This window comes from Oncorhynchus mykiss, chromosome 4 (genome assembly GCF_013265735.2).
Source record: "Oncorhynchus mykiss isolate Arlee chromosome 4, USDA_OmykA_1.1, whole genome shotgun sequence".
In the NCBI taxonomy this organism is placed as follows: domain Eukaryota; kingdom Metazoa; phylum Chordata; class Actinopteri; order Salmoniformes; family Salmonidae; genus Oncorhynchus; species Oncorhynchus mykiss.
The window spans coordinates 15148601-15165599 of NC_048568.1; the positions used below are offsets into that span (position 1 = coordinate 15148601).

At 40.7% G+C, this 16999-nt stretch overlaps 1 protein-coding gene across 1 annotated transcript; it reads right to left on the bottom strand.

Moving 5' to 3' along the window:
• Window positions 1–4126: 4126 nt before the first annotated feature.
• On the bottom strand, window positions 4127–12797 carry stx7 (Syntaxin-7). The gene is given in 10 exon segments (NM_001165159.2): window positions 4127–4442; window positions 4568–4650; window positions 5026–5098; window positions 5367–5469; window positions 6977–7026; window positions 7111–7248; window positions 9897–9987; window positions 10110–10179; window positions 10435–10548; window positions 12752–12797. Coding segments are annotated over 9 exon segments (789 nt in total). The 5' UTR covers window positions 10520–10548; window positions 12752–12797; the 3' UTR covers window positions 4127–4346.
• Window positions 12798–16999: the final 4202 nt, after the last annotated feature.

The window sequence follows — 16999 nt, forward strand, 5'->3', positions numbered from 1 at the left end:
CCAATGGTGACATCATTGAGGACCTTTAAGATGGCAATGGCACATCCATAACCTGAGCGGAAACCAGATTGCATACCAGAGAGAATACTATAGACATCAAGAAAGCCAGTCAGTTGATTATTGACAAGTTTTTCCAACACTTTCGATAAACAGGGAAAAATAGAAATAGGCCTATAACAGTTAGGATCAGCTTGATCTCCCCCTTTAAATAAAGGACGAACCGTGGCTGCTTTCCAAGCAATGGGAACCTCCCCAGAAAGGCGAGACAGGTTAAAAAGGTCAGTGATAGTCTTAGCAATGATAGGGGCAGCAACCTTAAAGAAGAAAGGGTCTAAACCATCTGACCCAGATGTTTTTTGGGGGTCAAGTTTCAGGAGCTCCTTTAGCACCTAGAACTCAGTGACTACCTGCAGGGAGAAACTTTGTAGGGGTGAAGGGGTAAAAAAAGGGAGAAGCATCGGGGATAGTCACATTAGAAGGGGTGGGAGATGAGGAAATGTTGGAGGGGCAAGGAGACATGGCTGAGTCAAATAGGAATCCTGACTTAATGAAGTGGTGATTAAAGAGCTCAGCCATGTGCTTCTTGTCAGTAACAACCACATCATCAACATTAAGGGACATGGGCAGCTGTGCGAAGGAGGGTTTATTCTCCAGGTCTTTAACCATTTTACAGAACTTCTTGCTGTTAGACCCACAGAGAGAGAACTGCTCCTTAAAGTAATTAACTTTGGCCTTCCGGATAGCCTGAGTGAACTTATTTCTTATTTGCCTGAACGAGAGACAGTCAGCCTGAGTGTGCCGAGCCTTTTGTGCCGAGGTTTTTGCAAAATGCAATTCTTGAGGTGGAGTAACTCTGCAAGATCATGGTCGAACCAGGGGCCAAATCTGTTTTTAATTATAATTGTCTTTATGGAGGCGTGTTTGTTAACAATAACACTGAAAATATCATAAAAGAAGGTCCAAGCTTCTTCGACAGAGGGGATCAAGCTGATTCTATACCATTTTACAGAGGCCAGTTCATGAAGGAAGGCTTGCTCATTAAAGTTTTTTAGCAAGCGTCTATGACAAATCAGGGCAGGTCATTTCACTGAGCAGCCATTACGAACACAGGCTGTAAAACTGTGATCACTAAGGTCATTACAGGTGGTTTAAGCATGTCCCAGTTTAGGTCACCTAGCAAGACAAATTCAGGCTTAGTGTAAGGGGCCAGGAGAGAGCTTAGGGCAGGTATAATCCTTAATTGAAACAATAACAAAGTGGACACCCTGCCTCAGCTTTGGTAAAAAGTTGGGGGCTGGGCCAGGAGAAATGTACCCAGTCTCCAATTAATAGACAGAGGTATGGATGCAAGGACTGACCATTCATGAAATAGTTTTAACCATGTCTACATTTACATTATTTGGGATTTTTTTTAAAATAAGCATATATTTTGGGTTCTGATAAAGTATAACTAGGGATGTTGTGGCGACCGTATTATCACCACACCGGCAGTCACAAGTCATGAAGGCAGTCAAATTCCACATAACCGTTCGGTCATGGTAATTAGGCTTCTTCCAAGCTCTGATGCTGCTGCTGTTCATTAGTAGCCTACCAAACATGCTAATTGCCTGGTACTCAGCACTCTATTGTCCCTATAATCACTCTGACATCAATGCAAATGTATTCGAAAATCTAATCAAACACTTCTTGAGAGCCCATGAGCTCATGTTGCGCAACATTTCTAAAGGCTATGCAATTGCGGGAGAAAACAAGAGCGATGGCTGCAAATAAAGAGCATGCTATTCTTTTCTTCTGAAAGCGACTACATTTTCTTCACATCATGCTCCTTTAGACCAATCTAAAATAAATAATGGATTCATTGTGAAGGTGTAGGCTATATTACCTGGATTTATTAGACTTTTTAAATGGCTTGTAGGCTATGTGTGGAAGCCAGGAGATGCTAAAATTGTTTATGTTAATTAATGGTAAATTACCGTGAGACAGACAGCTATTTGCTTGACAATCACCGGCTGACAAAATTTCATGACCGCCACAGCCCTAGGTATGACAGTTGACCGTAGCTCATTAGGCGTTTCTAAGTTATATTCTTCAAGAACTAATGGGTATGTGTCATCAATTTACAAGTCCAAAAATGGATATAGCAACTACGGATTCTAGCTTTAAGAGTTCATTGCATCTAGTGTTGCACTGCTTTTTATTGAAGAAAATGAAAACAGAAAGAGCTGTATAAAAAAAAAAACATTTTTGTGAGGCAGCAAAAACATTCACTGGTCCAAAATCGTGTACAATCCATACATATTTAATCATACAGTGAGAGTAGTTATTAGATTAAATACAAATTCATAAAGTGAAGAATGAGGCAGCATTCCTTGGAGGAACCTTACAGCAAAAGTGATGCAAGATCGTGTTTAGTATTGCACAATCCTTGACCTCTAGTGCATAGACAAGGCTACGGTCCATTATAATCAGCAGCTCTTAAACAAGCCTATTCCGGGCATATTCTGTGTATTCTTCTTACTATAATATTAATTAACAATCAACAAAAATATGATTTCAATATCTCAGGATTAAAACGGCAAAAGCCTGGACACAAAAGCATTGGTCCATAGAACAAGAGACTACTATATACACTGAGCATACAGTACCAACCCCCCCCCCCCCCCCCCCCCTCTTTTGCACTCAGAACAGCCTCAATTCGTTGTGGCATGGACTCTACAAGCTGTCAAAAGCGTTCCACAGGGAAGCTAGCCCATGTTGACGTCAATGCTTCCCATAGTTGTGTCAAGTTGGCTGGATGTCCTTTGGGTGGTGGGCCATTCTTCAAACACACGGGAAACTGTTGAGCGTGAAAAACCCAGCAGCGTTGCAGTTCTTGACAAAAACCAGTGTGCCTGGCACCTACTACCATAACCCATTCAAAGTAGCGGAGGCTGCTCAGGGGAGGATGGCTCATAATAATGGCTGGGACGGCGTTAATGGAATGGCATCCAACACAAGGAGACCATGTGTTTAATGTATTTGATACCATTCCACTAATTCCGCTCCAGCGACTACCACAAGCACGTCCTCCCCAATTAAGGTGCCGCCTGTTGTTTAAAGAGCACCTAAATCTTTTGTCTTGCCTATTCACCCTCTGAATGGCACACAATCCATGTCTCAATCGTCTCAAGGTTTAAAAATCCTTCTTTAACCGTTCTCCTTCCCCTTCATCTACACTGATTGAAGTGGATTTAACAACTGACATCAATAAGGGATCACAGCTTTCACCTGGTGAAACCTGGTTTTTAATGTTTTGTATACTCACTGTATGTGTCTGCAGATAGCATACAGTATGTAGACACCAAAAGGACATACTCTTTATATCATATAGAATTTAAGGAGTTTATACATTATTAATTCATTACTGATGGACTATTTTGACAAATAGAAGCCAACAATGGCACACTGACAAAGTTCCCTTGAAAAGGGATCTATTTAAATTTCAATATAATACACGGAACAAAAATATAAACGCAACATGCAACAATTTTACTGAGTTACAATTCATATAAGGAAATCAGTCATCTGAAATAAATTCATTAGGCCCTAATCTACAGATTTCACATGGCTGGGTAGGAGTGCAGCCATGGGTGGGCATAGACCAACCCACTTGGGAGTCAGGCCCAGCCAACCAAAAATAGTTTTTCCCCACAAAAGGGCTTTATTACAGACATAAATACTCCTCAGTTTCATCACCAGTCCAGGTGGCTGGTCTTAGACAATCCCACAGGTGAAGAAACTGGATGTGGAGGCCCTGGGCTGGTGTGGTTACAAGTGGTCTGCGGTTGTGAGGCCGGTTGGATGTACTGCCAAATTCTCTAAAACAATTTAGAGGCAGTTTATGGTAGAGAAATGGACATTACATTTTCTGGTGAACATTCCTGCAGTCAACGTGCCAATTGCGCACTCCCTCAAAACGTGGGATATCTGTGGCATTGTGCCACTGTGTAATGATCACACTGTTTAATCAGCTTCTTGATATGCCACACCTGTCAGGCGATAGATTATCTTGGCAAAGGAGAAATGTTCACTAACAGGGATGTAAACATATTTGTGCACACAATTTGAGAGAAATAAGCTTTTTGTGCATGTGGGAAAAAAATTCAGCGATCTTTTATTTCAGCTCATGGAACATCGGACCAAAACTTTTACATTTTGCGTTTATATTTTTGTTCAGTATAGTAAAGTGACAGTACAAAACAGCTGTCACATTTGTCTTCATTTTACAAGCAATGGGCCTTGAAACTCAAACTTAGTCCTAAAGAATCATGAAACTGCCAGGACCAAAGTGGGTGTGAAAAGCATCATCATCCTTTAACTGATGCCCAGATGATTAAACCAACGACAACAGCAAGTACGACCAGAACGACAATGAGAATGCAGATCTTCTTTCTAGATTTGCGCTGAAAGGGTCAGAAGAAACACTTAATGTGATATGCAAGTTGATTCGATGCAGTGTTAACAATTTACTTACTAATTTAAATAAATACATCATTATTCAATTAAGAATAATTTCCATGTTACCTACCTGATAGTCTGCAGCCTGTGCTAACTGCTGGGTGGCATTCTGAACATGAAGGTCGGCAGTTTCGACATGGGCCTCTATACTGTCTAGGGGTATAAGAAAACTCAGTGAAAGGGTCATTCTCTCACAGAAGTTCACAGTTTAGGTTTAATGTTCTGTTAACTTTGCAGAAAAGTTGGATGTTTACTTCAGAGCACTGTTACTTTTGACTTGTACACTATGACGATGATTCAACTCTCAGAGGATGTCAGTTTTAACACCTTGAATTGATCCTCAGTGTTGTGTGACATATTTCAATGTGTGTGTGTGGCATAGCTGATTGTCATCCTCTGTTCCCAGAACACTCGTTAGACTCTTCTCCATAAAGGCTCCTAAACATGCAGTATGTTGTCAATGTTTTGAAATTGGAAGTTTCTGATGTATTCAGAAGTCGAGGTGTAAATGATTACATGGATGCTTACCGATCATATCACCCTGCTCATGGACCATCATTCCCAAGTCCTTAAATATTTCATTTATATCTGTAATATCAGACTGAAAAAAAAGTAAAACCATGCATTGAATACACAGACAACATAACAGATGAAATAAACTGGATAGAAATCCATTACGTTAGTGTGATATGCAGGATAGCATAAGGTGTGCTTACTGTATACATTTATTGAAAGGCAACCAATGTCATTTGGAGGAACAATAGACCTCATACAAAATCTTAATTCAACCCTGAATCTTGCACATAATCGAGTTCGATGACCGCTCACATGGTTCGGGTTTATGAGTAACAATATGCGAGTGCTGTCACCTCTAGCTGTCTGATGGAAGTCTCTCTCTCCTGGATGAGCTGCAGGTCTTCCTCAGTGATGGCCACCTCCTGGGACTGAGACTGGACCTGGGCCTGCCCCCCACTGCAAAGTCAGACATGGGAAACACGGTCAACCACCCCAAAGCAAACACTCACCTCCCACTCTGTCAGGCTGAGCCAGAGAGATGGGCCTGAAAAGACTGACATGATAACACTAAAGTAGATTGTTCGATAAACAAGCAGACCACTAGCAGTCAGAGAATAGTAAACTGTGGGATTTGTATGTGAACATTCATTTGATGGTTAAAACCCCTGTAGGTCTAAGCCCTTACATCACAATATCTACTAAGCTAACATATGGAATTGTTTTAAGATGGTCATAAAAAGTCAAATTTAACCATTTGATTTGGAATTTTAGGACCCCTGTAAGTATAAATAAAAAATAAAAAATATATATATATATACACACACACACACACACACACAAATATTTGATGAAACATTGAATTTGGCCTCAACGCATTGAATAACACATTCAGAAATGGAAAAACAGACAGATAAAAAATAAACCATAAAGGAACAAGGTTTTGAAGTGTCTGTCCTATATCTGAGAGAGAGATAAGAAAATGTATTTTACTCCCGTAGACCAGATGAACAGAACCTTTGTGTTCGTGAGAGTCTCCCCTTTCGTTTATTGGTGACATATTAGTTTCTATCCAACGGTTCAGTCTGGATGGTCAGTTGTGTGAGAAGACCTCTTCGAAGTCAGGATGTCCGCGACAGAAAATTCAGACAACTGCCGTAAAACATATAGGATGTCGTAGAGTAAAACAACCAACGCTGCCGTGATCGTGAGAGTCTACCTTTGCGATAGTGGTGACATTGCGGGGCGTTCGAGAGAACTGGAATTCCAGGTTCGATGACCGTTACAAAAGATTATTCCCAGTCAGACCTAGTTTTTCCAGAGTTCCCAGTTGTCTTGAACACACTGAAGTCAGATTTCTGAGTTACCGGTTGTTTTGAAAGCGACATTAGTTTGCAGCTCACATGGTTCGGGTTTTACAGCCAATTTCATGACGATTTTCTTGTACGGATCCTCTCATGTGTAGAAAAGGCAGCTTTCACAAGCCCCATGTCATGGTATAGGCGCCAACGTTAATGGCAGAAAGAGGGGATTGAGCTGCAGGTTCTACAAGAAATGGTAAGTCTCTAGCATAGCGGAGCTTCAAATCGACTTTAGGGGGTACAGAGGAGAAATTCATAGTAGAACAAAAGGTTGACCCTATATAGTCACAAAACAGGACATTAAAAATATAGCTAAATCCTAATAGACCAAATAATATTCTCTCCAATGTTGTGGTGTTGAGAAAAGAAGATGTTTACATCCTTCACAACTGTAGGCAACAATAATTGAATCAGGATTACAAACTCTGGGTAAATCCACAAAATAGTGTGTCAACAGCAATTTCTTCCTCTGTAGTCAGGATGCAGTTTTATGTGGGGACAAACATTGGGTTGTATTTAGACAGCTTGCACAGTATGTTTAGTGCAGCATGTCTGTGCACTATTGCACTCAAAAGAACTAGACCACTGAAATGTTGAACTCTGACCTTTCAAAGGGGTTTCCATTTCCTCCAAAGCTGTCGTCAGGAAAACCACCCTGAGGGGGGACAGAACAGTGAGCCTGATGCACTCGCATTTCAGGTGCGATTTGATTTGTTTGTGTAAAGCATTGACTACTAACCGACACTCTGGACTCGGCACGGACTCTGGCAACAAACTCCTTCTCTTTCTGAGCAGCCTGCCTCTGTGCCTTTTGGAAATTGGCCAGTGCATTGGAGAAGTCGTTGATAAGGCGATCTTTCTGGATCTTTCTCTGGCGCTAGAAGAGGTAAACAAATGAGCAAACATCACATACTGTACAGTGTACATGATACTGTGTCATAGCACTCTTCAATTTCAACTGATAGACAACTATTCTTAGGATTTCTGTCTCAGGCCACCACACCCTAGTTTACATAAGATGCTAGTATTTCACTTCTGCTTATTAAAACATTTATATTAATTTTGTTAGCAAGAAATACAACTAGAATGCATTTGCAATTAAACCAATAATTTTCTTTCCATTGTCTAAATTTGGGCTCCCGAGTGGCTCAGCGGCTTTCGACTCTGTCAATCACCGTATTCTTATCGGCAGACTCAGTAGCCTCGGTTTTTCGAATGACTGCCTTGCCTGGTTCACCAATTACTTTGCAGACAGAGTTCAGTGTGTCAAATCGGAGGGCATGCTGTCCGGTCCTCTGGCAGTCTCTATGGGGGTGCCACAGGGTTCAATTCTCGGGCCGACTCTTTTCTCTGTATATATCAATGATGTTTCTCATGCTGCGGGCGATTCCCTGATCCACCTCTACGCAGACGACACCATTCTATATACTTCCGGCCCGTCCTTGGACACTGTGCTATCTAACCTCCAAACGAGCTTCAATGCCATACAGCACTCCTTCCGTGGCCTCCAACTGCTCTTAAACGCTAGTAAAACCAAATGCATGCTTTTCAACCGTTCGGAAACTGGATGCAGTTTATCACAGTGCCATCCGTTTTGTCACTAAAGCACCTTATACCACCCACCACTGCGACTTGTATGCTCTAGTCGGCTGGCCCTCGCTACATATTCGTCGCCAGACCCACTGGCTCCAGGTCATCTACAAGTCCATGCTAGGTAAAGCTCCGCCTTATCTCAGTTCACTGGTTACGATGGCAACACCCATCCGTAGCACGCGCTCCAGCAGGTGTATCTCACTGATCATCCCTAAAGCCAACACCTAATTTGGCCGCCTTTCGTTCCAGTTCTCTGCTGCCTGTGACTGGAACGAATTGCAAAAATCGCTGAAGTTGGAGACTTTTATCTCCCTCACCAACTTCAAAAATCTGCTATCTGAGCAGCTAACCGATCGCTGCAGCTGTACATAGTCTATTGGTAAATAGTCCACCCATTTCCACCCATTTTCACCTACCTCATCCCCATACTGTTTTTATTTATTTATTTTTCTGCTCTTTTGCACACCAATATCTCTACCTGTACATAACCATCTGATCATTTATCACTCCAGGGTTAATCTGCATAATTGTAATTATTCGCCTACCTTCTCATGCCTTTTACACACAATGTATATAGACTCCCCTTTTTTCTACTGTGTTATTGACTTGTTAATTGTTTACTCCATGTGTAACTCTGTGTTGTCTGTTCACACTGCTATGCCTTATCTTGGCCAGGTCGCAGTTGCAAATGAGAACTTGTTCTCAACTAGCCTACCTGGTTAAATAAAGGTGAAATAAAAATAAAATAAAATAAATAAGACACTGCAACTCAGTGCTAGAGGCACTGAGCTGTGTTTTATGTTTTAATAAGCAGAAGTGAAATACTAACATCTTATGTAAAGTACGGTGTGGTGGCCTGAGATGGAAGTCCTAACAATAGTTGTCAATCGGTTGAAATTGAAGAGTGCTATGACACAGTATCATGTACACTGTACAGTATGTGATGTTTGCTCTGTATCACAACCGGGAGTCCCATAGGGCGGCGCACAATTGGCCCAGTGTCGTCCGGTGTAGGCGGTCATTGTAAATAAGAATGTGTTCTTAACTGACTTGCCTAGTTAAATAAAGTTTAAATAAAAAAACATCTTAGACCGTATTGAAAAACAGAAATTGTGGATGGTTGTAAGAATTTAATTATTCCTGCCAGTGCATGCGTTCCAGCCATTGCTTATGAACTTCACAAGGCGGCACTCATTTCTTTCTTTACCACACACAAGCACACATTTCTTCAACATTGTGGGATATCTGCTGTCAGGAAAAATGTTCATGCTGTGTGCCTTGGGCCTTCCTTGAACAAGAACCCCCACAACTACAAAAACAGGAAATAAAGGCCCAATGTGCTTAAGAATAGCGCACCAGCTGAATTTATAAATACAAAGGGGCACCTTACAGTTAGTTTCCTGTTATAGTTCATTACACAATATAATGAAAAACTGTTCATTATTTAAATAATTGCATTTTGAGAAGAAATTCTTATCTAATGTATTATCTCCAATGTGTCATATAAGTAAAACTTTAAGTATGCAGGGTAAATTGAATGCACAGGTGGCTAAAATAAAAGATTAAATAACAGCATGTACATTTATTTTATATTGCAGGGTTTACATGCTTGCCTGTAGATGGCGACATGTGCTGTTTAATGACATGCATTCTTAAAAGGTGAACAGAGGACACTATAGCATTTTTTTTGTGTTAAGAGACTCACAAGGAAAAGGTAATCCAGGGACCAGCTTGGACAGCACAGGCCCGCCCACCTAACATGTGACCAATGAGCATTGAGGTGCTGTTCACATATTAATGTATGAGTAACATTCGGTCTGCTATTGGGCATTACACTACACGTTCCATTCAGTGCACACAATTCCTATACATTTTGTTGCTTGTTGTAAATTAGGTTGAAGCTACCATACAAAAAAAAAAAAAGTTGATTACCTGTTCAGTTGTGACAGGCAAAGAGCCAAATTCCTTCACACATCGGTCTGTCTCTTTGGCAAGGTGGTTGACATTTTGCTGTTTCTGCTGGCTACATTTGAAAAGTCAAAAGCGTCATTTAGATAACATTCCACAGAAATACACATAGCAGCATGTAATAACTTTAAAAGCTACACACTGCAAGAGCCCTCTTCTGATTAGAACAGAACTCACAGTTGCTGTCTGAGCTCAGTTGTGTCTTGTGGGGTTCCCAACTGATTCACAATTCTCTGAATTTCAGATGCTGGTAGAAACGGGGCACAAATATTGTGACAAAACAATAACAATACGTGTGTTCATTCAATAGGTAAAGTATTCAATTTGAAAGTTAATTCAAAATGAAAAAAATGGTGTAAAAGGTATATTAATACTTCTGAGTCAATCCCCAGGCCTCATATGAGAAGTATAGTAGCCTACAGGCCTACTAAATTCAGAGGATATGACAAAACTTGTGTACTTATTTACATGTGTGCACAGCTTGTCCATATGTCTCACTTACTTTGTTGCGTTATCTTCTGGATGTTGGAGATTATCGTCTGAGTAAGCACATTTGGGTCCTGCACTTTTCCGTACTGGTAGGCCATGGTTGGCGCATTGGGAGTCTCCCGAAGACCTTGAAATATAAAATGTTACAAGTATTGTTGTAGGTCAGTCACTCACACAGCTTCAGTTCATTCCACCTGCATTATGTACACTCATTCCCCTAGACATACTGTAGCGCGTCACCAAAGTGGTAAAAATCCCATTTGCTTGTATAAAATGGTTTTAAAATGAATAAACCTACATATTGTATTCATGAATATTGAACATACTAATAATAGGCTGTCGGTAAGAGTAAGAAATGAATGTACACAGGGTACTGGTTCTGCATGAATCAGCCTTCCACTCAGATTAGATAGGTCTTCAAAGAGGCTAGGCATAGATGTCAGCTCAAAGTCAAATTTTGATTTAGCCTACATTTGGTTGAGTTGTCAACTAACATGAATTCAAAGTGAACGCAACAAAAAAAATGTCACCATGTCACTGGATTTAGATTGGGTGAAAAGACAAAATGCCCTTATGTTGAGGACTTTTCCAAATCCAATGTTTTCCCTGTTGATTCAACATCACACAGATGTTTGGGTATAAATGATGTGTAAACAATGATTCAACACGTTTTTGCCCAGTGGGAGGCCACCTACAGGACAAGCTAATATGCTGACCACACCGCCTGCATTGCGTTGAAAAATAAATGTACACATACATGTTATTCAATCATTTCATCCAAACTGCTCACGTCAACGAGCATCTGCATAGCCAGGCGCTAAAATGTACCTTGCTTCTATGTTTAACTCCTGATATGCTGCAAGTCCCGCCTCTCCCATCTCCCCATTGATTTTTTAGGAACATAACCACATGGGTGATTGAAAGATGAACTGAGTTCCACACTCCCCAGCTAGCACAGTGGATCTGGGCCGATTCCGGCTGAGAGTAGGGGCACTCGGCTGAGAGTCAGACTCGGTCGACATCATGTGGCCCGAGTCTGGGCCGCCTTCGGCAGAATTACTTATGGCTAGGATGCGGGGATTGAGCTCGGGCCGATTCCGTTGTGAGTTATCTGGCCCAAATGTATTACTTGGGGCTAAGGCCAATTCTGGCTAATCTCTGGCAGATGATTACACAGGCTGCTTTATATAATTAACATTTCATTATTAATTTTTCCGTATTTTCTCAATGTTTCTGTGATCAAAAAATACAAGTCTATGGTGTTTCTTTGACACAAAATGCTTTTTTTGTGGATGGGTATAATTTGTATTTATAAAACGTATAATAGTAATATTTAAAATGACTAAAATTGGGTAATTTTGTATGCGTTTATTTAAATTTGCATCAGGCCGCTTCTGGGGGGGGATTCTGGTAAGATGCAGGCAAAGTCGGCTGAATTCGGGTAGACGAGTCCGACACCGGGCCGATCAGTTCCGGCACCCCAGAAGAGGGCCGCTTCTGGGCCGATTACTCATTGCTAGCTGGGTCCAGTCCAGTTCGTGGTGGTAATGCACCTTAAAGTTGGTTGCCAACCGTCATAAAGTCCACAGAAAAATAAGCGATTACTAGAAACTAACTAGGCTATGCTTTTTATCTGTGGATTAATTGTTGGAGTAGAGAGCACACGATTTTGGGCTGACTCAAAATTCTTCAAAGAGCCATGGGGAAAAAAAGGAGTTTGTGCATTTCAGGTAAAATAACAACCCAATGTTTATATCCCAGGACAAATTAGCTAGCAACAGCAAGCTAGCTATGTAAATGACCATGACGGTTTCATGTGTTTCGATTGTCTGCAAATGAATATAGTTTGTTTTGATATGTCAACCTGCGTGTCTTGATCGCGTCTGGTGTGGCTGGACAAAATCAACATGCGTGCGATTGCGCGTGCGTGCACAGACTCGTCGGCATGTAACGCTCTCAACCTGAAGAACGAGGCATGAAAGATGCGGAAATACAGAAGCCCGAATAACCTGTAATAACCGGTCTCTATTTTCGACTTATGTCATCATATATACATTTCATCAAACGCAATAGACGTGAATTGTAAAGTAACATGTGAATTTATATCAGGAAATACTGCAGTGTAACGTTAAAGATACATTGTTTTTTCAGTTGCACAAATGCTGGCAACTGTTTGTGAAAGCAGACTATAAACATTAGCATTCCTTTAAGGTCGCATGAGTTTTAGCTTAATTGTCGCTTGTCGACATTTCCAAATTATTGCATGCCCAAACATTGTTTTTGTCAAATTTCTGCCAACACTAAATACTTGTTTTCCATGTTTCGTTTACCTTAGTTCTGTCTTGACAGTCTGCCCCGCTTGCACTCTGCTTCCTTATCTGTGTGTCATGCTTTTCAGTCACATGATCTGCTCTGCTTTACAGGGTACCGGCAACGTTTGGGTTCAACGTCAACTATTAAACCAAAGAAGATAAAATGTATCTTTGGATAAAAATAAATAATCTATTACTTTTTTTTTTTTTTACACATTATTCTACGGTACATAAAAATTACAATAAAAGAGTTAAACGATTTATAAGTCAAACACTGTTAGACAGAAAAGGCCAGGCAAATGTTGACAGCAGTAGAATGAATGTGTGCAGAAGAGGTTTCTCAAATGCTTGAACACACTATTCAAAGTAGACAATGTCATTGCTTAGATACAAAAAAAAGAATACCACTGAACCACATACAGTACATTTATTGACATGAATCCAATACAAGCAATTTTCTGGGAATTAAATTCCCTGTGCCAGCCATCTGCTGGGCCCCCCCTTAAAAAAAGGGCCATCATGAAACATTGTAAAATTGTTTGCAATAAATTAGGTACATACTGTTCACACATAGTTTTACATAATAGTGATGCAGCTTTACAATGTCCTATCATGTAGTAGTAAATATATTTATATAGGATGAATTTTTATAAAATATTTTCAATGTGACAATGAGATGAAGACATTTCTGGAACCAATGATAAAACAGCAAGGGCAAAACTTTCACTGGAGTCATGTCCCTCAATGTGATACAAAAAGTGGCAACGGTGTGCTTTAGGGATCTGCTGGATTTAGGACCATGTGAACACCACAGAGTGGGCTGGAGGCCAAATATAAGATCAGAGCTATTTTGATAGATGTGTGGCAGAAGAGCCCAAGGTCCAGACTCTGAGCCCAAGGTCCAGCATTTATATGGCCTTCAAAGAAAGGACCAAGATTCAAAGGTCAGATTAGGAAGCAAGAGTTGGTGTTTGCTCGATTTGCTCTTAGGATATTGCACATTGAACTCGTCATTACATCTGGTTGGCAAGCATGTTAATGGTTTGTGTCTGGAGTGTAAGGTCGATGAAACGGTGGAGCATGAGTTGTTTTTTTGTTGTAAGTATGTTGAAGAGAGGGAAAGCTTGAAGTGTAGGGTCATTGAGGTTGGATGAAGTTAGCAGGGCTCTTTTGTATTTTCTCAGAAGTACTGAGTTAGGTAGGAGGATTTAGAAATGTTGTAAACTGTGATTGATTCTGATATTTGTTCAGTGCAATGTGAGTTTTTATTAGTCAATATTGCATGTAATGTTATTGATTTGTCTGTTTTCCCCTAACTGACACAGTAATAAACAGCTCTGATGTTACAGGCTTGAGTGGGACCAATTTCTTCATACTGCTCCCACCTGCACCTGCCAGCTTTTCATACCCAGTAGCAAGGACTGATCCCAAACCCAACTGCAGTCCTGCAATGTTATTTTAGGTGTATGTGACTCTCCTCACTTGCCATCCATTATCACAGCAATTTTGCTCCCTGTAGGCAATATCAAATGTGCAAAAAAAAAGAAAGTTAAATTACCAGAGATTCTCACATTGCCCTTACAGTATATTAGGCTATCTGTATTACTGGGCTATATCAGCCAATATGATAGATGTAGTTAGAAGAGGGCAGAGTTGGAGAGACTTGCACTTTCTCTTGAGCTATTTTTACAGCCTACCTTTTAGAGCTGGGAAGATTTTCAGATGAAGAAATATATAAATGTTTATTTATAGGCAATGTAGTAAACTATAGCCTAATCGTAGCCCTATTTAGGAAGTACATTTCCTTGGAAAGATAACTGCCCCATGCTTCTCCGCCCATTCATAGGCAATAGCCTACTCTTATTTAACTGAGAGCACACGCGCACCTGATCTTGCAGGTATGGCTATTGAACGGGAAGCAGCAGGAATGATGACAGCGACACTTGCTATGTTTTGCACAGGCCTTTAGGATATAGCCTACCTTTTTAGGAGGACGCTTTGCAGGCAGAGACAAATAAATTGGTAATCAATACTTATTGAAAATAAGAAAGCGCAATGCTCGCTCACCATAGCAGCCGAACCTATGTGCACGTTGTGCCTTTTCAATTATGATTACAATCTTTGATTGCACTTCGACTGTTGAGCGCCCTCCACTTCTTTCCATCGTCAATATTTATTTACAGAAAATGTAGGAAACTACAGTCTAATCATATTTGGGCTCCCGAGTGGTGCAGCGGTCTAAGGTACTGCATTTCAGTGCAAGAGGTGTCACTATAGTCCCTAATTCGAATCCAGGCTGTATCACATCTGGCCGTGATTGGGAGTCCCGTAGGGCAGCGCACAATGTAAATAAGAATTCGAATTTGTTCTTAACTGACTTGCCTAGTTAAATAAAGGTAAAATATATATATATATATATATATATATATATATATATATGATAATTTCATATTTAAGTTAACTGCCACGTGGTTCTCCGCCCATGTAGGCAGCCTACTCTATTTCAATGAGACCACACATACTAGGGGCACTTGAACTTTAGTATGTGAACTAAGAGAGGTAGGATACTTAAGTTAAAGCAGCGAATTCCGAGTTTGTGAATAATGCGAAAAATATGTGATTTTAATACAAGAGGTAGGCTAACGCATTTAAAGCAGAAAGATGACAGTTTCAAAATAACTTGTGGGACAGCAAAAATATCTTTATCCCAAGGTCATCTGTCTGACTGCCACAGAATGAACAATTCAGACAGCGCACCAATAATCTCTGTAATAAATAAATCCTGCAAGCATCGCGGGGGAATGCAGCCCTCTAGTGCACAGTCATCCTACCAGGATCAGATGGTGACAGGGGTCCCAGCAGAGTCAGACAGCCAGGGAAGACCAGACCACAGAGCTCAGGTGACCAGTACATTAACAACATCAGTGAATGATACAAAGTTCCATCTTAAATTGATGGGTAGACCTACAGTAGCTACAGGACAGCAGCTTAAACTTAAAACTACAGTCTGAGATCTGGGAATAATTCTAATTTCAATTATTGAACCGTTGATTCTATTCTTGGATAATACATTGTATAAATGTACACCAAGGTAATTCTTTGTCATGCCTCATCTTAGGAGGATCAGATGGTGACAGGGGTCTCATTAGGGTCAGGCAGCCTGGGAAGGCCAGTCTGTGATTGAGCCGAGAGGAATTTTTGCAGATACAACACTTTCTTCTCTCTGTGCAGAACACACTGGATAAGCCAGATGCTATTTTAAGACAAACCTCAAGTTGATTTCCAAACTGTATCAAGGGTTGATAGAGGCTTTTCCCGACGACACAAAACACGTATGGAAATGTTGATACTGGAGACTGTTATCTGAAGAAACTGTAACCAAGCATTTATAGTGGCCAAGAAATGCATTGCCATTAATTGGAAGGTTGGTTATTCTCCCACAATGTCAAGTTATTCATCACTAGATTTGATTTAATACAAGATTAAGTGTATACTGGACAACTTTCATAATGTCTGGATGCCTTATATGGAAAACAGTACAACTAAAGGAATCTGTATTGAAAACATGCCCAGATACCTACAGTACATTCGGAGAGTATTCAGACCTCTTGACTTTTTCCACATGTTGTGTGGATGTTTTTCGGCGGCAGGGACTTGGAGATTAGTCAGGATCGAGGCAAAGATGAACGGAGCATAGTACAGAGAGCTTATTAACGAAAACCTGCTCCAGAGTGCTCAGGACTTTAGACTGGGGCGACACAGGAGTGGCTTCAGGACAAGTCTCTGAATGCCCTTTAGTGGCCCAGCCAGCCCGGACTTCAACCCAATCTAACCTCTCTGGAGAGACCTGAAAATAGCTGTGCGGCGATGCTCCCGATCCAACCTGACAGAGTTTGAAAGGATCTGCAGAGAAGAATGGGAGAAACTCCCCAAATACAGGTATGCCAAGCTTGTAGTGTCATACCCAAGAAGACCTTTGGCAGCTGTAATCGCTGTCCAAGGTGCTTCAACAAAGTACTGAGTAAAGGGTCTGAATACTTATGTAAATGTGATATTTCAGTTTTGAATTTTGAATAAATTAGCAAAAAGTTGGGGTATTGTGTGTAGATTGATGAGATTTAAAAAAAATACTTTCCGAAGGCACTAGTAGGCCATAGGAGTACAATGCAGTATCGGCTCAACTGGCAAAAACCATGAGCAGAGCAATTGGTATAGTAATCTTGGTAGAATAGCAAAGTGTATTGCACAAAGCCTCATATCGTTCTT